The following is a 20,912-nucleotide window of genomic DNA, read 5'->3' on the forward strand; positions in this document are numbered from 1 at the left end:
ATCACAAATTCTAAAATGCTTCCCTCGGCAATGTCCTAGATTAATCCTAAAAATGTGTCTCTCTCAAAAAAACAATTGATCATCACTATCACAAACAAAAATATGAAACACTAAATCTTTACAATCAACCAATATTCAGCAACAGCCAGCATGCATTTCCCACTAATTTTTTTTAAAAAAAAAAAAAATCAAATTAAAGGAGGCTTTGAAAACTAACTCTATCAATAAATTAACTCAACTGTTCCATGCTCTCCTCTGCACTCTCCGAGAAAAATTAAAATTTTTGATCCATCTTACCTTCGAAAATAGCAATGGCTCTCCTAGAGTTCAGGTACAGAGTTCGCTTCTTGTTTTGAGCTTCAATGAGGAGAGAATGAGTGACCGAGTTTACAAAAAATTGAGTTTTGAAGAAGCAAAACATAACACAATAACTGATCATGATAAACAACTATACCTGCTCAAACCTTGAAACCGCAAAACCATGATCTACACCAGCGGAATCCATTAAACCATACTAAATCATACCCAAAAAATTAATTACCAAAGAGACTGTGTTTTTTTTTTTTAAGAAACAGTGGGTTTTTCTTCAAGAAGGAGGTCGGGCAAGGCTGAGAGGAGAGAGACAAAGCCGGTTGATTGAAGACTGAGTGAACAGTGAAAACACTGTTTACCCCTGCTGACAAAAGGCTGCGATTGTCAACTAAACTTTTAATCACCAATTGAACCCCAGCCCTTGGATTTGATCCAACGGCTAAATGATTTTCACGGAAAGGTTCCGTGGACGGAATAGAATCGGTCCCCATATATATAATATGTGTAAGTAATGATTCTTAACATTTATAAGAAGTTCTTGAGAGGAAGACATCATAGATTCTTATGTACAACTCTTAAGAAAAGTGGCTTTATGTTATTATGTACAACTGAATTACACATCAGATTGCAAATCGTAATCTAGTACAAAACGTTAATACACTATTCTAATACAACACTAGTTGAGTTGGTTGAAATACTGTGCTTGAATAATACGTTGATCTAAATGTATCAAGCAGAAGAGGAAATTTTAGAAGAGCGAACAAAGCAATTGGAATGATCGCAAGCATAGAAATTAAAATGGGGACCCATTTTAATCCATGGTGTTCATAAGCTATCATGATTGAGAAACTAAAAGCTAATATCATCGTTATCAATGACAGAAAGAGTGAAGTTAGTCCAGTCATCAACTTCAAAGGCAACCGTTTGAGAAAGTCATGTTCTGTGTAGCGTGAGACAAGGATCGACAAGAACATTGAAATTGCAATAACTGAGTTTAATAGTGCAAAGGCATCTGATAGGACAAAGATTAGAAATTTGTTAGCTTGAATTTCATTGGGGGTCCCATCCTTGTCATTGTTACCTCCTGGTAAGGTAAAGGCAGCTGCAAAGACAACTGTGGCGATTAAGGTCGCTACAATCATACATGAATTGGCTGTGTTTTTCATCCATGACTCCCCACATCTCAATAACCTCTTGTGCTGACTAGTAAACAATTCTTGAGGATTAACTCTGTTTTTGTTCGTTGCCTTTAGAAAAAGAGGTTGCACATTCTCTTTGACTTCCTGCTAAGTTCGCACACATTCATTTGTAGAAATTTACTCAAACTTACTTAAAATATGACGTATTTTAGTTTGAGATGAAGGAATACACTTGTACGTACCTCAAACCATAATAACTCTTGTTGCATTTGCAGAGCTGCCCCTGAGACAATATTGAGTCGGTCTGGAGGTGGTAATAGGGCAGCTAAATGCAACAAATTATTTCCTTCTGTATCTTCAAAAGTAGCAAGAAGATCTTTAATTGAGCCAAACTCTCCTACTAGGTTGTAGATATTGGCATGACGATACTTTACAGCATAATGAATAATAGTTCGATTATTGCCATCAGTTTCATAGATCAAGTCAGGGTAAGATTTCAACAGAGCAGCTACAAACTCAAAATTTCCTAATTTGGTTGCATCAAACAACAGATTTGATGGAGATTTGATTAGGCTCATTGCAGTCTTATCCCCAAGAAACAATATATGTTTCCAGAGACGTGTGACTAGCTCAAGGGTTGTAGATTGCTTCATGTTTCTTTTAAATCCACACTTGAAACCTGGCAAACATTAATTAATCAAGAGAAAACGAAAATAGGTACATCTTACTTTATATCTATGATCTACATACAAAGAGTACGAGATAAGAAGTTACTATTAATTGAAGTTAACTATTACTTACATGCAGATTTGAAGAGTTTACTCCACCCTACTGGGGTTTTGTTATCAAATGCAGAAGGTGTTTGAGCCAAAAGATGCAAAACTGTATTCTTATTTGTATCACGCTCGGTTGCCAGTGTCTCATCATCTTTTAATATTTCGAGGGCTATCCCTGCAAAATAACCACCAACATTAGTGTTAACCTCTCTTTCTCTTCTCTCTTTTTTACATGAATATTATGCATTATTCTGTTGTGTTATCTTTAAGACACTTGAAGATGGACATACAGACCAAACTAAGATGAAATATATATAGAAGTAGAATCAATTGTGGCACCCCTGGAATAAAAGTAGACAGACAGCATTCATAAACATAAAGAAAGATGAAAATGTTATACATATATGTATATCTAAATACTTACCATATAGATCCGTGTTGATGGAAGCGAAGAAAATGGCAATTTTGTCCTTTCTCCTTAAACAACCTTGCGTTTTATCTAACAAAAACCTGGCCATTTCGGAACGTCCAAATAGGACAGCCATGTAGAGTGGTGTCATATCTTTACCACCTGGAATGGTTACCAAATTTGGGTTTTTGTTTAACATAATATTGGCAATAGTTTTTTCACCCCAGACAGCATAGCAGAAGGCCGTGTTGTCATTATCATCAGGGAGTTCCAAATCTTCTCCTTCCAGTTTATCTAGCAACTTTTCCATGAAGTGGGTGTGCTTTGTTCCTGCAGCGAGATGGAGTATAGTTTGGCCTCTTCTTGTAATACTAGTTCTTAAAAGACTTGGATCTTCATGTATGATGTCCTCAGCAGTCTCCCAGTCACCTCTTAATGTAGCTTTATAGAGTTTCACACCAAGTGTTAAGTATTTCTTCCGTGCTCCTCCTTCTACATTTATATATATAGAATTTAAAATATAAATTTAGATTATATCTAAACAAAACTCATACAAATCGATAGAAAACCTCAAAAATAAAACAAAATGTTAGTCATCATATAAATTGCCCGAATCAATTATTTTTGTGTGAACATTACTTTTGACTTCAACATAATTTTAGACGTGTCTCGTACATGACATGCAGACAGGGTAATGAAACTCAACATTCTCTTAAGCATTTTATCGAACAACAATCATGCATTAATTTAGTTGAGTTTTCATGCAAGCTTTTCTTTTGCTGGCAGTATTTTGGGCCGCACCCTCGCCAGCAGCCCCTGACTTTTTAATTCTCTCAAGTGCATGGTATATTATTTTGATGTTTTGGAATAACGACAGCGTGCACCAAATCAGTGCATAAGAATTGTTCGACAAAATGTCTCAAAGAGTTGTCTCTCAATGACTGCATTGAAGGCTCAAGTCAATTGTGGGGAATATGGCTAATAAAACATTGAAATCAAGATGGTAAACTCTGGCAAAAGCGGTCCAGACTCAAGCCTCTTGTCTCTTAGGAAGGGATTCCAATTCATAAAAAATGTTAGTTAAAATACATAAAAATTAAAATTATTAAAAAATTATAGCATCCTAAATAGAATTTTAAATATCGAAACCGAATAACGCCAGAACAACTATACACCAAAATGTTTTAGAATTGGAACCTAAAGGCATGTTATTAAATGACATGTGGTGACTATACAAGTTAAGATAATTAACTTATACATTTAATTTTATAATTGTAGAGCATTATAAAGTCTCAGGTCGTACATCCAATTAAAGTTTCATAATCGGACTTTATAGTACATCAAATCAAAATCAAATAAATGCTATTAACGATGAAAAAATAATATAAATATATATATATATATGTACAAAGAGTTTAATTGCTATTTAATTTAGAATAAAAAATATTAATATTATCAACAAAGAATTACTGAAAAAAATATCTGGAAGAAAAAAAAAACAAATACTTAATGGATGAAAAATAATGATTACAGTTTGCTTACCATCATTTTCAATCAGATTAGCAGAAGAGTTCCGGGTTTGAGCTGAGTTATTATTATCAATGTGAATAATACTGTCATGTCCATGAATAGCTTCATCATTATTAATTTGTACCATTACATCTGTCTCTTCACCATTATGATGTTGTATATGGAATGTTGTCGTAGGATTCCTTCCTTCCATTATTTCTACATGTGAAGGAAATGATCACTCATAATGAATTCCAAATGATAATTTAAAAACAGTACTAAAAAGTTAAAAACAATATTTGATTGTTTCTCATATGTTAGGAATTATTTTAAAGCTTATTTTTCCTTTATGCATGGACCAATTGGTATGAGAATATGAATGTCAAAGATAAGAATAATATGATACTGTATGGAAATTTGTATAGTTTATGTGTTTATTATTTATATCTATACATATAATTATTTATGGAAGATATTGTTTAGGGATTAAGAAAAGTTAAAAGATGAAATGAAAAGAATAGTATAGCATAGACACTCCAGCTATACATTGGTATGATCCTCAAACGTGACTTCTTTATTAACTTTTTGTTCAGTTTTTGTTGTGTTTCATTATACTTAATATTTTCTTACTTTATTCTATCCTATAATCAAGGAAAGATTATTGAAATATGAAATACTATGTGTTTGGTATACTAAATTTGAAACTATTTGTAAGTTTGAGAAACAATATTAAAGTGTTTGGTAAACTTAAAATTAATTGTTGTCCATGTTTTCACCCGTCGATATGTGACATAAATTGATAGGTTGTTTAAGGCTCATCGGGGGCTTAAGTTCAGTTTCTCGTCATCATCACAATCACAGGAGAAGTGTATCATCCAAGATCATCACTCCCCGAGGACCTAGTCAGGAAGTAATTCTACAATGGACTCTCAAGCCACATCCAAATCACCCAATTGTTAGAGAATCTCCTCCAGAGGAGAAGAATAGTTGCTAGGTGTCAGCTAGGGATGTGTTCTGGACCATAGACAGCTGTCTGACGCTGATTGGCCACTGAGATTGTGCTTTCGATTCCGTACAAGTGGCAAAAATGATGTTGTCACAATGCCGCCTGACATGGAAAAAAGTTCATCTACCCTCCACACTATCAGAGACACTTTTTCAATAAATCAGTGGGTTAAGCCTCCTCATATTGGGACCACTTGAGATATGTTGGGCCCACCAACTTATTAAATAATGAGTGTTTTCATTTATGTAATAACAAACCACATTAAAAGATTAATAATTGTAATCAAATTCAATTAATGAACTTAATCCTCCTAGCTGCCTCTAAATAGGGCTAGGACACACCATGTAAAAGGATCCCCAATATTGAGAGAGAGCATATATGGTGTCTGAATATCAAGAGACACCATATATGCTCTCTCTCAATATTAACAAATGACTCGTGGACTAGGGTTAATTATTAACCTCAACCACGTAAAATTCAGTGTTCTTCTTTGTCTTTCATGAACTTTTTTTTTAATTTGGTAGTTAACGAAAAAGCCAGTCAACATTAGTGCAAATATAAAATTACTAAATCAATTAATTTCTTAATCTAGTTTGTTAAAATAAGTTGATAAAATAATTTATAATATTGGTTTTTTCCCCTTTCATTTAAACTAATTTTACATAAAACTGTCAAATAATAATATAAAATAACAAAAAAATATGTTATCAAAGAGCATTATATTTTAAAAAAAACGTGACATATATTTATAATTTTTAGAAGAATAAATATGATTTTTCCCCCTAAACAATTACTACTTATAAATCGTGCCTTATGAATTTTTATTGAACTATGAACGTTACTAAAATGTAGAACTTCGGTTAGTTTTCGTACTATGTGGCCAACAAAATAATAATGTGACACTTTCACAACTGATGTGACATTGCCACATCAATGACACGTGTATAATTAATTTAAAAAAATACAATTTCTTATTTAAAAATAATTTTAAACTAGTTTAAAATAATTAATTAGTTTTTTGACAAAAAATAATTAATTAGTTTTAAACTATCAAGAATTTTAAAAAATTAATTCAAAATTGAAAATAAAAAATCAATTAATCATACAACTAACTAATTTTTTATTTTTTATTTTTCTCCATTCACTCTCCACGCCAGCCCCCTCCTACCGATCTTCTCTTTCTCTCTCTCACCTTCTCTCTTTCTATCTCTTCCATGGCATACAACGTCCGAGCTTCTCCTTTGCAACATGCACGATTCTGGAGGATTCCTCTCACCATCGTGAGTTAAGCACATAGATATCAAGAATCGAAATGGTGCCTCCATCGTGCGTGGATGCTGAGGGGAACACTAGGAGATTCATGCTTTATTGTCGACAGTGTACACCTCTCTGGCCTTAACCACTAGCAGAAATAGAATCATCATGAGGAGTAGATCCCGATGATTCACGACTTTGATTTATGGGTTTTGATTGTGTTTTTCTCTCTCTTGTAGTAGATCATAATCTACTTGCAGATGCATTCTTTAGTTTATTTTAAATTGCACCATATTAGAGTTTTGGTAACTGTACATCACTTGTTTCCTCGGTATTATTTTCATTAGGAATGTTTGGTATGTTGTGAACTTGTTTACATAAAATTTGATCACTTCTTTTACAGTAACACAAATATGCTTTTAGTTAATTTTTTTATTAATTGATTTTTTACTTTTTATTTTTCAGTTTTCCGTTTTCAATTAGTTTTTTAAAATATATTATCCATACAAAATACAGACATTTTATGAAACAATGCTCTGCTGCGATTTTCTTTCCATTAGCACAACCCCTTTTATCGAAGGGTTGCAGTCTGGTTTGGGTGACTTAATGGTGGCGTTCAAGGTTCTTGGTTCTTCGTCTCTGTCAACGATGTTCACGGTTTTGGGTTCTTCATCTCCATCAACGACGTCCAAGATTGTTGGCTATTCGTATTCGTCAACTGCATTAAAGGTTGTGGAATCTTTGTCACTATCAACGGTGGTAAAGGTTCTCGACTCTAATGGCTTTATCAAGTCAAAATCTAAAGGAATTAGAGGCATGGTGTGTTGTGCTACGGATAGGAAAAAGAATATGCGGGTCCCTGCTGTGGTATGGTACGAGAAGAGATAACTGGTATGGATGCAAGGTGGTGTTTGGTGGGAAAATTCTTGGTTGACAAACCTCTTGAATTCCAAGTTATGCAACACATGATGACAATCCTATGGAAACCAGGGAGAGGGATGTATATCGAAGAACTAGGGAACAATATTTATCTCTTTCAATTTTATCACGAAGTGGATATAAAGAGGGTTCTAGAGGGCAGCCCTTGGAGCTGTAATACAACATAACTGATCTTTGAAATACTTAAACTTGGAGAAGATCCACGATTACTAAAGCGACATTGATTGGATATATGGGTTCAATTGCATGGTATATACCCTAGTTTTATGGCAGAAATAGTGGTTAGGGATATCGGTAATCACATAGGTATTTTCCTTGAGTGTGCTCCTAACAACTTCAATGGTGTATGGATAGATTATTTGAGGATTATGGTATCTCATGATATTGATATACCACTGAAGAGGCAGATGAAGATTAGTAATTCTAAAGGAGTTTGATTATGGGTTCAGATCAAGTATGAAAGAATCCCTACATTTTGTTTCATCTATGGACTTATTAGGCATTTCGAGAAATTTGGTGATAAGCTTTTTGACATACGCCTGGAAATGATTGAGAAACCTTATGGGTTTATGGATGCATGTTGTTCCAAGATGAGAAAATATGCTAATAGAGGCAAAGTGGCTTCGAATAGGTGGTATTTGTGATGCTCAGTTCATGGACGGCGTGAGTACAAATCAACCTAGGGAAAATAACACACAAGCTATGTAGATTGATGGTTCTTAATCAATGGTAGCACAAAAAGACATCCACTATCCAGGTACTCAAGTGACCAATGAGGAAGAGGATGCTTAGAGTACTTCTAATAAGGACGAGACAGCTTTGGTAGTCTTTGAGTCCAAGAGATGACGTACAAGTGGGAACAGTGACCAAGGCAGACACACTAATGAGGATATAGCTATGATAGTTAATAAAGATGCTGGTTCAAAACACTTTATTGGGGCGGTTTCTATCACGCAAGCCCGCCATGGAGCATGAGTTCGTTAAGTTGGAATTGTCGAGGGCTTAGGAACCATTAGAATGTTCAATTCCTCAGAGAAATTGTTTCTCAAAAGATACCCAATTTTGTTTTTCCTAATGAAACTTTAAGTAGAAAGAAAAAGATGGAGAGTATTATGAGATCTTTAGGTTATGAGGGGTTGTTTGTTGTTAATCCAGAAGGGCGTAGTGGTGGAGTTTCCATGCTTTGGCGTCACCAAGAGGAAGCTTCCATTCTTAGCTATTCAAATCACCATATTGACTTGATCACTAAAGTAGATGGGATGGTTCAGTGGCACTTGAAGGGTTTCTATGGTGAACCTAATAGATCGGAAAGAAGGCATTCTTGGGATTTGATTAGATCTTTGAGCAATAGGCGCTTGGGTCCTTGGTGCCTTATTGAAGAATTCAACAAATTCTTGAGTAATGACGATAAAATAGGAGGAAAACCTTATCCTAGTTTTCTCATTGAGGGGTTTCAACATGTGCTTTTTGACTGTGATTTGGTGGACTTGTTTATTCATTGTTACCCTTTTACTTGGAAGCGTGGGAGGGGAACCCAAAATTGGATTGAAGTTAGGCTTGATCATGCGATAGTTTCTCAAGATTGGCTGGCTTTATTTTTGGAGGCTCAATTAACCAATCTCGCCTATTCTTCATCAGACCATAGCCCTATATTTCTTCAACCCAATACTCCTCCTATTGTTCATGTCTCTCAGTCTTTTCAGTTTGAAAATGCTTGGCTGAGAGAGCCCTTATATGGTCAGATAATTAGCGGTATTTGGGAGAGTCATATTGTTCATAATTGGAATGAAAAGCTTACCCATTGCAGTAAAGCTTTGATGGTTTGGGCTAATAATATCACATGAAATTTTAAAGGTAGATTAAAAACGAGCAAGGATATTATTTGAAAGCTAAAAAATTGTTGGAACATAGCTTCTATTTTTCGGTACAAAGCTGCAGAAGTTGAGATTATGGAGACTCTTTACCAAAAATAATTTTTTTCTGCCAAAGGTCCAAACAATTGTGGCTCAAAGCCGGGGACCATAATAGCAAGTTCTTCCATGCTATTGATTCAGCCCGGAAATGCCAAAATCCTCTTCACAAGTTGCAGAAGGATAATGGAGATTGGGTTGTGTAGTCTCACGGTTTGGTTGAAAATATCTTAGATTATGTTGACGCGGTTCTTCGCCAACAGGTAATTAAGAAGATAAGAGGAAGGGATTAGTGCTTATGTTGAACCGAAATAGATGAATGATCTTTTTCAGGAATGGGCTGGTGACACAAATACGTTTTTAGGTGGTTCAAAGGTTAAAATCCTTCTACTCCACCAGTCAATATTATTGCTATATGCTTGGTGTTCTTTTACAGGGTATTTCTTACACAATAGAATCCAACCCTTTGCAACTCCTAGGGTCTCCATATTTATAGGAGAGGGCACCTGGGAGTTGGTAAGAAGGTCATCCCATGACCTTCTTACATATCATGTCAACTCTGTGACATTCATGATTAATTCCTAAAACCTGACACATGAAGTGTGGTCTAATCAATAGGTAAGGGGGATAATGGGCCGCACAGCCCAACCCAGTCGTGGGTGTCTGAATGCGCACGTTCATGCTGCGTGCCGAGAAGTCAGGGATATATCAGACATGTGATGTCTAATATATGCACGTTTACCTTGCGTGGTTGACTTTATAAAAGGTCACAGCCTCCAATTCTAGCTCGCACCATGAGCCAGATGCTTCCCTCGACCTTTGGCCTTCAAAGTCCAAACTCAGTCTAATCTTGGCGAACCCTTAGGTTACCTCAAGCTGAGGAGGTAGGATCTTTCGAGTGGCAGCTCCGGTCTTGAGGATGTCCACATGGTAGACGTGATTAGGTCGTATCTCATGATTAGGCCGTATCTCAGCTTGCTAACAGCCCGTGGGAAAACCAGGGTGCACAGATTACTTTACTCATCTCGTTTATGCTTCTCCTACTACCTTGTTGGATATTATTGATCTAATTCCTCTAACTATTTAAAATTCTCAAAATGGCTTGTTGTTGTGTCATTTGTCTATGGAAGAGATCAAGACAATCACCTTCCAAATGCACCTTGATAAAGCCCCAGGTCCAGATGGTTTAACCCCTGCTTTCTTTCAAAAGTTTTGGCATGTGGTTGGCGTGGATGTTGTTAAAATGACCCAAGATTTCTTCGCTACTTGTGTGCTTCCTGCTAAGCTTAACGACAGCCACCTCGTTTTGATACCGAAAAAGCCATCTTGTACTACTATAGGTGATCTTCGACCTATCTCTTTATGTAATGTCATTTACAAGATTATGTCAAAATCTTTAAGAAACAAGTTGAAAGATGTTTTGGTGCATTGTATTTCTGACAACCAAAATGTGTTTATGACTGGGCATCTTATTGTGATATCATTATGGTGTCTTTCGAGATTCTTCATTATCTCAAAAATAAGTCTAAGGGGAAAACAAGAATCGTGACACTTAAGTTTCACATGAGCACTACAACAATTTTGCCATTCAATGACTCCCTACAATGTCTTACATCAATGGTGTAAGACATTAAAAATTATGAGGGATTTTAAATGTCTTATGTTGGGAGACATTGAATTTTTTTATTAATTACTAAAATTGTAAGACATTAAAAGTGCAGGGAGATGTTGAAAATTAGGGGTCTAAACACATGTCTGTGGGAATATCCAACGTCTCCCACTGGAAGACGTGCCACATGTCCCATGTCTTCCATTGGGAGACGTTAGATGTATATGACTTCCAACGTCTCCCACTGGAAGATGTGGGACACGTGGCGCGTCTTCCAGTGGGAGACGTTGGATGTCCCCACTCGTATTAACCCCCTCTTTCCTTCCCTCTCTCAGGCACACATGCACAAACCAAAGGCATTCAAGGCGATTTTCTGTGATTTCTAGGGCACAAAATGTAAGGTTTTCTCTCTATTTTCACGGTTTTACTTAGTTTTTTTTTTTTTTTTTTGAAAAAAATCTTAGGTTATGCATAAAATTGAATAGTAAATGCGATTTTGTGTTTGTTTTACATTATTATGAACTTTTCTCATAGATTGTAGGATTTTCTTAGATTTTCCTTAGTTAGTTTCTAAGAAAATTTATAATTTGTTGACAATGCAGAAATTATTTTAAATTTACATATCACATTGTGTAGATTTCATTAAATATATATGTTTATGATTATTATTTATTTCAAAATTTAGCTATATTTGTTTATATATCTTAAAAAATTTATTTAAATTATAGCTATTTTGATTATATATAGTTATGTTAAAATAAATTTATTAAATCATTTTAAAAAATATAATTATATGAAAAGTTTTATGTTTTTGTTGATTATTGAGCTTTTAGGTTATGAAAAGTTTTATTGATTTTTTGTTTAGGTTAATTAGTGGCTCATTGGAATTTTTTTTATTTGTTTAACAATCATTTACTTCTTAGATATTTAGCGATATTTGTTTAGTAATCTTTTACATATTAATGAATTTAATTTCATAGATTGTGATTTTGTTGGTGAGATTTTAAAGGGTATTTTTTGCATCAAAATTTCTATATCAAGCACACATTTGAGGTAATTAAGTTTCTAAAATTACAATAATAAGTTATATATTGCTAGATATTTAGTGGTATTTTATTTATTATTTATTTATTTTATTTTATTGGTTTGTGGATTTAATAGCAAATTCGATTACCACATGAAGTAATTTTGCTAGCTTTTGGATTATTAATTGTAAGAGGTACATATATATTCTCTTACTTCTACTTTTAATATTATTAAACAAATGTTAGAGGAGTTTGAATATCGTAAACATTCACTCATAGTGAAGTAGGTTCTAAGATTAAAATTGTGTGCTGCGATGATAACGGAAGGTTGAGAACATGTGTGTTTTAGTGAAGTAGGTTATGAGAAATTTAGTTGTGTGTTGTGAAGCTATAAGGAAGAAACTTATTGTATGTTGTTTGAATTGTTTGTTTTGTTATTCACATGCAAATGGTTAGGTCACTATTATAGGGGAAATGATGCCCGATTTTATCTAGGATAATAAACAATTAGCTTTATATAGACATCCAACTTTATCACGTGCTTATTTAGTGTCGTTTCTTTTATTTTTCATAGACATAGGAGAAGATATAGACAGACAGTGAATGTCAGCGAATATGTTATCTGCAGAATATAGGAACGATGTTGATTTGTTCTTAAGGTTTTGTGTAGAAAATGTGAAATACCCAAATTTTACTTATTGTCCATGTCTTAAGTGTAGAAATGTTAAAAAGATGAATCTTAAAAAATATTATGTCTAACCATTGTTGTGTTTCTTGTATATGCCTAACAAATATTGTGTTTCTTACATATTTTCATTTTATTAATTACGTCAATTTAAATTAATATTATATTGATTTCAATTTAATTAATTATTAAAATAATTTCAATTTAATTCATTATTAAATCCGTTTAAAATTAAATTAAAATGATTTCAATTTAATTAATTATTAAATCAAATTAAAATAATATTAATTATAATTTTTTTTTTAAACCTGGGAGTCCCACGTCTCCCAGTGGGAGACATTGAAAGTCTCTCAGGGATTTTCAATGTCTCCTACTGGGAGAGCCGGAAATACTAAGCCTACTAAAGGAACAAAAATAGCGGGTAAGTTGCTGTAAAAAACCGCTAGCAAAAGACTTGGTTTTTAGTTATTTAAATGAGTCCGCGTTTCCTAATCTCATTAAGTCTTCTCGGTACCGCTCTAATTTTCATGATTCTTTTTTGATCCTATCTTTTGATTACGCCTGAGTTGCTTGTTCGACAAAACGCCCCTTTATATACAATAATGGGATTGTAGCGTCTCTAATTTAATTTTTGTCATCCCTTCCCAATTACTATAATGAAAAAAGGGAATATCAACGCATCCGGAAATAAACGATTGATCTCTATCAATAATCCTGCAACGTCTCCCAGTGGGAGAGGTTGAAAGTCCACGTTTTTGAACACCTTTCAACCTCTTCCATTGGGAGACATGGGATGTCTCTTACCTCTCCCATTAGGAGACGTGAAATATACACTTACAATGACTCCACCTACAACGTCTCCCCCTATGGGAGACTTTGTAGACTTTCAATGTCTCCCAAATAAAGTCATAAAACCACTATTTTGTTGTAGTGGAGTAAAACTTATGATAGAGTGGATTGGTCTTATTTGGAAGCTATTAGTATCAAAATGGGATTCCATAGAATATGGGTCCAGCTGGTTCTCTCTTGTGTCACGACGGTTTCCTATTATATGGCTATTAGCGGGAGGCTGATTGGTTTTTTTAAGCTTACTTGTGGGATTCAACAATGTGACCCTATCTCTCCTTACTTATTTCTCTTATGGACTAAAGGATTCTCATCCATTCTTCGTCATTTTGACCAAAAGGGTTGGCTTCATAGTTGTAAGGCTGTTATCCCCTTCTGTTTCTCACATATTGTGTGTCAATGATAGCTATCTCTATTCCCAGGCTAATGTTAAGGAGGCTCGGAAAGTTCAATTGTTATTGAGAAATTTGAGCACGCTTCTGGGCAGAAAGTGAACATTGCCAAGTCTTCCATATTCGTTAGCAAAAACACAAACTGGTCTAGCTGTGAGGTTATTTGTGAGTTGTTGGGAATGTCAGAGGCTACTCCTCACATTCTTTATTTGGGCCTTCCTAGTTTGATTGGGAGAAACAAGAAGGCTATTTTGGGTTTTCTAAAGGATCAAGTTCGGAAAAGGGTCCAAAGTTGGGATGGCAAGCTTCTTTCTAGGGTTGTCAAAGAGGTTCTTCTCAAATCAGTTTCCCAATCCCTCCCTTCCTATGCTATGAGTGTTTTCTTATTGCCTCTTGGGCTCTACTCGAATTTGGAGAAGCTTATGAGTCATTTTTGGTGGAAGTCCTCTAGTAGTGACAATCGGGGTATATTTTGGAAGATTTGGGATTTGTTATGCACTCATAAACATGGAGGGAGTATGGGATTTCACCACCTTAGAGACTTCAACTTAGCCATGCTTGGGAAGCAAGGTTGGTAGCTTGTTCACTTTGGAGATTCTTTGGTGGCTAAAATTTACAAAGTTAGGTAATCACTTTTTTGGATGCTTCTATAGGTAGTAATCCAAGTTTCGTTTGGCGCAATATTTGGGAAGCTCGCAGCTATATTAGTTGAGGGTGTTCGTAGAAGTGTGGGTTCAGGCGGGAGTATTCCTATTCGTGGGCAGCCTTGGCTTCCAGATGCCCATAACCCTTTTCTGATTTCTAGACACCATGGTTTGCGCAATCAAAAGTGAGTAAGCTACTGAAATGTGATTCTCATGAGTGGGACGAAGTCCTTATGGTGGATCTTTTTTAGGAGAGAGATCGTAAGCTCATATTGAGTTTACCTCTCAGTTGGTATTCTGGGAAATATCACTGATATTGGATGCAAGAAACAATTGGAATTCACTATGTTCACAGCGCCTATCACTTGTTGCAAATTTCTAAAGGGTGTTGGACCTCAGATAAAAATTTAGGGTTTTTGAGAACTTTATCGAATTTAAAAATTCCTTCAAAGGTGAATAACTTTTAGTAGAGAGTTATTTTAGGTTGTCTTCCTACCAAGTTGAATATGAAATTGCGTTTTGTAGATATTAATCATTACTGCCCAGTTTGTATGATAGAGTATGAGTCTGTGATGCACGATCTTTGTCTTTGTCCCTTTGTGCACTCTTGCTGGAATAATATTGGTCTGCTAAGTGAGCCATCAAATTGGGCCAACTTTGGCAGCTGATTTGAGCACTTATTCTCGGGTGGGATAGGTAGGAATTTTATTTGGCTAGCATGATTTGTTGGATGATATGGAAGGCTTGTAATGATGTGGTTTGGAAAGGGCTTAAGTGGGAAGTGCATGGAGTTTTCTTAGTTGCGGTTACTCATCTTGATCAATGGAGTGATGCTTAAAAGTGTGAGTCTAAAGTGGATAAAGCTTCGGCTTGATTTTCAGGGAATCTTGAGTAGTGGACTAAACCATTGCAGAATAAGATCAAGGTTAACGTTGATGCCACCCTGTTTCCAGTTGATGAGTCCCATAGTTTTCGCTGGGTTGCTCGTGACCATCGTGGGGATCAATTTGAAACTCGCTGCCAGGTGAGAAAATGTCTTGTTTTGCCTTCTATTGCCAATGCCACTGGGGTCAAGCTTCAAAACGTAATCATTTAGTCTAATTGTCAGATTGTAGTCCAAGCTATTCATAGTAATCCTAGCTTCTCGTCTCTATTTGGTCTGATTATTGGGGATTGTCAGGCTCTTAGATCTTTCTAAATGTACAAACGTGTCTTTAGTTTTTGTGAAATGCTATGTTAACCAAGTGGCTCACTACATAGCTTGGAGTTCTTGTATTCATTTAGGGTGTGTATAAATGAGCTAATGTTCGTTCTGTGTTGTATTCTTTGTTACAGGTTGATTTAATTGTTTAATAAAATGCAATTCTTTAAAAAAAATTACTATTTTGAAATTATTTATAGTTTAATTATTTTTGAAATTATTAATTTTTGTTATAATAGAATAATTTCTTAAATTTTAAATTAATTTTTAAAAAAAAATTATAAACGTTGCACCATCATAGTACCACGTGAGTATTTAGCAAACTACATAGGATGGAAACTAACAAAAATCTAACATTTTAATAATGTACATAGTTTGGAGAGAAAGTTTTAACAAAATAAAAAAAATTAGGAGACACAACCTGAAATTAATATTAATTGGAGGGCAAACCTCCAATTTATTATTTCAATAATAAACCGGTCACTATCATTTTTTTCCTAATTAATTAGGATTATTGCGATCATGTATTTACCACTCCAAAGAAGCAGAATTACATAAATGGTAATTGAGATTCACAAAAGTAATAAAAATAATACATATAAGACCATTAAGTGAAAGAATAAAATAGTGAAATCAAGACTTATTATTACTAAATTTGAATTAAAATTAAAATGCGTCCTTAAGTTTTATAGGAAGAAATATGTTATATTCTTTTAAACTAAAGCTTTGTAGTGGACAAATGTTAAATTATATGTTTCTTTGAATGGTGATTTTTTTAATCAATTTTAATTTATATATTTAAAAAATAGTTTTGATCTAAAAAAAACTTAGATAAAGATAAACTTTTAGCCAAAACTCGGAGGAGAAGATGATGCATATATTTTTCAGGAATAAATCATTATATATTTCTAATTAATCAACAAATCATTAAATTAGGATCTAAAGAATGATGGGTGTATATTAATCGTTTTCTTTTTTGTCTGTAGACACCATTTCCGTCGACACCACTTCCAATTAATTAATTATCAATAAATATGTGTAAAAATGGACAAAATATCCTCAATCTTAAGAAATAAAAATTTATTTTGTTATCACACCTCGAAAAGTACTAGTAATCAATATTTTTCAAGTACTTTAATTTTTACCAGTTTAAAAATTGAATATTGTGAATTTATGTATTTAAAAAACTAATTTATAATTAAAATTGAGTGTAATTTGGAGTAATTACTTAATTTGACGTGTTTGTATGATCATGTAACTATACACTAACTATGTAATTGAAGAGTAATTGAAGGATCTCAATTACACTTTCTAATTCTCACTGTCTCATGAGAATTAAGTGTAATTACTATCAATTTTGAACCGTATTTGTTATAAAATATTATTTTTGTTATAAAATATTATTTTTGTGTGTAATTACTAACTATTTTATCAAATATGACAATATGAATTCATAAGAATTATCACTTTAAATCTAAATACAATTTGTATTTTAAAATATAATTTAATTATTTTGATATAAAATTACTACTCTAATAATTACAATAACTTAGTAATTACATAATTGTTTCTAAACACGTATTCTAATAAGATAAGTTTTTTTATATGTATGTTAGGTTTTAGTTTAAAAAAAATTTCGATTACAACTTTTTGTGAGTGTAAAAAACATACATTAATCACTTATTTTTACAACAATAAATTTTAGAGGGTGATTTTTTTTTTTAATGAGGGTGAGCCGAAAGGAAAAAAAGTGTTCCTAGATTGAGAAGCATGCAAAATTTTTAAAACAATATTTTTTTGTTGTCAAGTACTACTATTAGAACACTCTATAAATGCATATACTTATATAACCCTGAAATTTTTAGAAAAGAGGAGAAAATATATATGTGAAAAATTATATGCCTAAAATTGAAATTGCTAGCACGTCAAAAAAGTGTAATTTTTATAATTAAAATAATTAAGCAGTTTCGACGAACGAATGCATACGTGGAATATTGATGAAAACTCAATAACAAAACAATATGTTCAGTGTACGCCGAAGAAGACTAAACAACTGTCTCATCAAGTATAAATATGGAAGAGTTTTTAACTTTAATACATCATCAATATATAACTTTATATTTTTAAAATTTTATTTTAGAATTAAAAATGAATTTCTAAATATAAATATAAATTAGTTATTTATTAATAATCATTATGTGATTATAACATAAAAAAATACACAATTAATTTATTGATAATTTTATAATTAAAATCACTAAATTATTTTATTTTTAACACTTTAGTTCTAATTTAAATATTAAACATTTTTAAAAAAAATATTATGGTCCTGTATATGCTCTATAATTTTCCTTTTATTAAGAATTCAAAAATCTCTTATCTTTTGTAGCAATTTTTGGATATATTATTTCACAAAACAAACACATTAGTCTCTATTAATCGTTAATGATGCTATATTCAATTATTGTCTATAACAATTTAATCCATTTGTTTAATTTTTATATAATAACTTGCAATACCATCACCAACTATGAAATATGTATACAAAGATACTATTTTACTTAAAAAAAATTAGTTGTGCATAGATTATTAATTATTGTATTTCTAATATTAAAATTTAAATAAATAATAAAATGTAAATAATTTGTTAATGATTTATAATTTAAAATTGTTATGTTCAAGAACTCTAATATAAAAAAATAAAAATAATTCTGAATCGTAATTGGAAAAAAATTAATTGATATTTGAGTTAAAAATATTTATTTTTTAGGAATAATTTAATGATTATAATAAAATTTATTTTATTATATAAGATAAATTTTAATTAACATTATTTTTAAGGAAATAATATATTTTAAATAAATATTATTATTTTTCTAATTAATCACAATCATTCAATAATGATTCAACAAATGAAAAAAAATGTAAAATTGATGTAACATTAATTACTAACCCATATATATGCTAAATCTCTTAAGGAATATCTGACCCATTCACATGAAGTATATATGAAAATCTTTTTCAAATTTTAATAAATTAATTAACAGCGTACATACCTCTATGGAGATATAGCGCTGAAAGTTGTCGAGCAATTTCACAGTACTTCTATTTGCAAGTAATATTGAGTTTGGGATCGAAGACCAGATCAACTAACATTCTTGACTACTATAAAATATATATATATAGATAGATAGTTATATAAATTTATATTGTTGAAGCACAATTGAAGATAAGACTCTTATTAAAAAAAATTCTAATTTGGTTGACGAAGACTTGAAAAGTAGGTAAGTTTCTATTTTCCTTCCACAAAGCTTTTTTACTTTTTATGTGGAAAATTAGTGTACGAGAATCTCTCCAATATCTTCCTGTCGAAGGAAAGTTGAGGCATTAAAGCCATTGTGGCCCATGATGGTATCGAATCATGCAATGAGTGCACAAAAATGCAAGTTTCGCTGAAGTTTCCGCAGGTTCAACTCTGCGGCTCCTTAAGTATATGAGTTTGAATAATAGTCGACTTTTGGGTATCAGTCCCTTCAAATTGGAATAGATTTGTAAACAAAAGTCCTCAAATTGACTTTTCTTTACTCTAACATCTCTTTTGTTATTCTGTATAAATAATCTTCATGACTCTATTGGAAGAAAAAAAGTTTTGAGAATGCTTTAGTTTAATTAATATATACCAAAGAATTAGTGGCAACCGACCATGAAAGTAAAAAAGTGATGAGATGGGTCATTTCTTCATATCCATCGATATTGACAAAAGCCCAACCACTTTGATAAGAGCTTCCATGGACAGAGACATAGTGTTTTGCTTGCAGAGTGGGTATCAGACTCTATTCTCTCCCTGGGAGGTTCGTAGTGTATTCCTCAAGTTTGATCCAAACCTTAGAAAGTAAAAAAGAAAAAATTACTCGTATCTATTTACATTGATCCTTATTTTTGGATGAGTTTTTACCCCTGATAAAATTGGTGTTCATTTTCTTGCATAACATTATCATATAATAGATAGGAAATTTGGTAGGAAATTTCGTAAGACACATTCCGCTCCAAGTAGGGACCAATACCATATAATGGTTTGTTAGACTACACTAGCAAACAACTTGTACTGTCGTCCAAGTAAAGCAATAAAATTATTTTGTACTCATAGTGAAAGTACTCTCACAAATAATGAACTATAGAATTGCTTTTGTATGCCCTGATTTTTCCATGGGCTGATTAGCGAGCTGACCTACGGCCTAATCATGGTCACCACGTGGACATCCCCAAGACTGGGGCTGCCATCGTAAGGTCCTACCTCTTTAGCTCGAAGTAACCTAAGGGTTCACCAAGAATGCTCAAGGACTGAGTCTGGACCCTGAAGGCCGCAGGTCGAGGTAAGCATCCAGCTCGTGGTGCGAGCTAGAGTTGGAGGCTGTGACCTTTTATAAAGTCAACCACGCAAGGTAAACGTGCATATATCAGACATCACGTGTTTGATATATCCCTGACTTCTCGGACACGCAGCAGGAACGTGCGTATTCAGACACCCACGATTGGGTTGGGCCGTGTGGCCCATTATCCCCTTACCTATTGATTTGACCACACTTATGTGTCAGGTTTAGGAATTAATCATGAATGTCACAGAGTTGACATGATAGGTAAGAAGGTCACGGGATGACTTTCTTACCAACTCCCAGGTGCCTTCTCCCATAAATATGGAGACCTTGGGAGTTAATAGAGGTTGGATTCTCAATTGTAAGAAATACCCTGTAACCAAATACCCAATATATAGCAATAATACTGACTAGTGGAGTAGAAGGATTTTAACCTTTGAACCACTTAAAAAACGTATTTTGAGTCACCCTTTCATTCCAAAGATCATTTATCTGTTTCGGTTCAACTTAAGCACTAATCCCTTTCTCTTCTTTTCTTAATTACCTGTTGGCGAAGAACCGCGTCAATAGTTTGGTGCTTTCATTAAGAGCAAGTTCGATTAGTGCTGTCGCAAACATCCAACTATGGTGACTACTCGATCCAGGCACGGTAACGAGACAGAACAACATGATGGGCAGGAGGCTCATCATACTGCCATTCCTGATGAACAAATTCCTGAAGCCCAGCAGCGGCCTGGCAAACAGTCGGCGGGCCAAGACGACACCGGAAGTTCGGCGCCCCGGCCACCTAATTCGAACCCATGTTATTACACAGCGGTGGAGATGGAGAATGCTCAACTGAGGAGCTAGCTAGCAATAGCTAGCCAGCAGATCAAGGATGTGC

At 33.6% G+C, this 20,912-nt stretch overlaps 1 protein-coding gene across 2 annotated transcripts; it reads right to left on the reverse strand.

Moving 5' to 3' along the window:
* Nucleotides 1-815: 815 nt before the first annotated feature.
* On the reverse strand, nt 816-18,873 carry LOC133798668 (ankyrin repeat-containing protein NPR4-like). Of its 2 annotated transcripts, XM_062237102.1 has the most exons (6): nt 18,713-18,873; nt 4,179-4,364; nt 2,652-3,128; nt 2,253-2,402; nt 1,694-2,130; nt 816-1,595 (listed from the first exon to the last, which is right to left on the reverse strand). In XM_062237102.1, exons 2-6 carry the CDS (start codon nt 4,357-4,359, stop codon nt 978-980), a joined length of 1,863 nt encoding a protein of 620 aa, XP_062093086.1. In that variant the 5' UTR covers nt 4,360-4,364; nt 18,713-18,873; the 3' UTR covers nt 816-977. The 2 variants fall into 2 exon arrangements, with proteins under 2 accessions (XP_062093086.1, XP_062093087.1); XM_062237103.1 differs by lacking the exon at nt 4,179-4,364 and having other exon boundaries at nt 18,713-18,869.
* Between the last annotated feature and the right edge of the window lie 2,039 nt (nt 18,874-20,912).

Source organism: Humulus lupulus, chromosome 8, assembly GCF_963169125.1.
Source record: "Humulus lupulus chromosome 8, drHumLupu1.1, whole genome shotgun sequence".
NCBI classification, from domain to species: domain Eukaryota; kingdom Viridiplantae; phylum Streptophyta; class Magnoliopsida; order Rosales; family Cannabaceae; genus Humulus; species Humulus lupulus.

Bases quoted from the DNA above. Each gene is read 5' to 3' on its own strand.
- LOC133798668 (XM_062237102.1), bottom strand. From the start codon at position 4,359: ATGGAAGGAAGGAATCCTACGACAACATTCCATATACAACATCATAAT. The intron at 3,129-4,178 runs GTAAGCAAACTG...ATATAAATGTAG, and splicing joins TAATCTGATTGAAAATGATG to AAGGAGGAGCACGGAAGAAA. The intron at 1,596-1,693 runs GTACGTACAAGT...CGAACTTAGCAG, and splicing joins AAGAGTTATTATGGTTTGAG to GAAGTCAAAGAGAATGTGCA.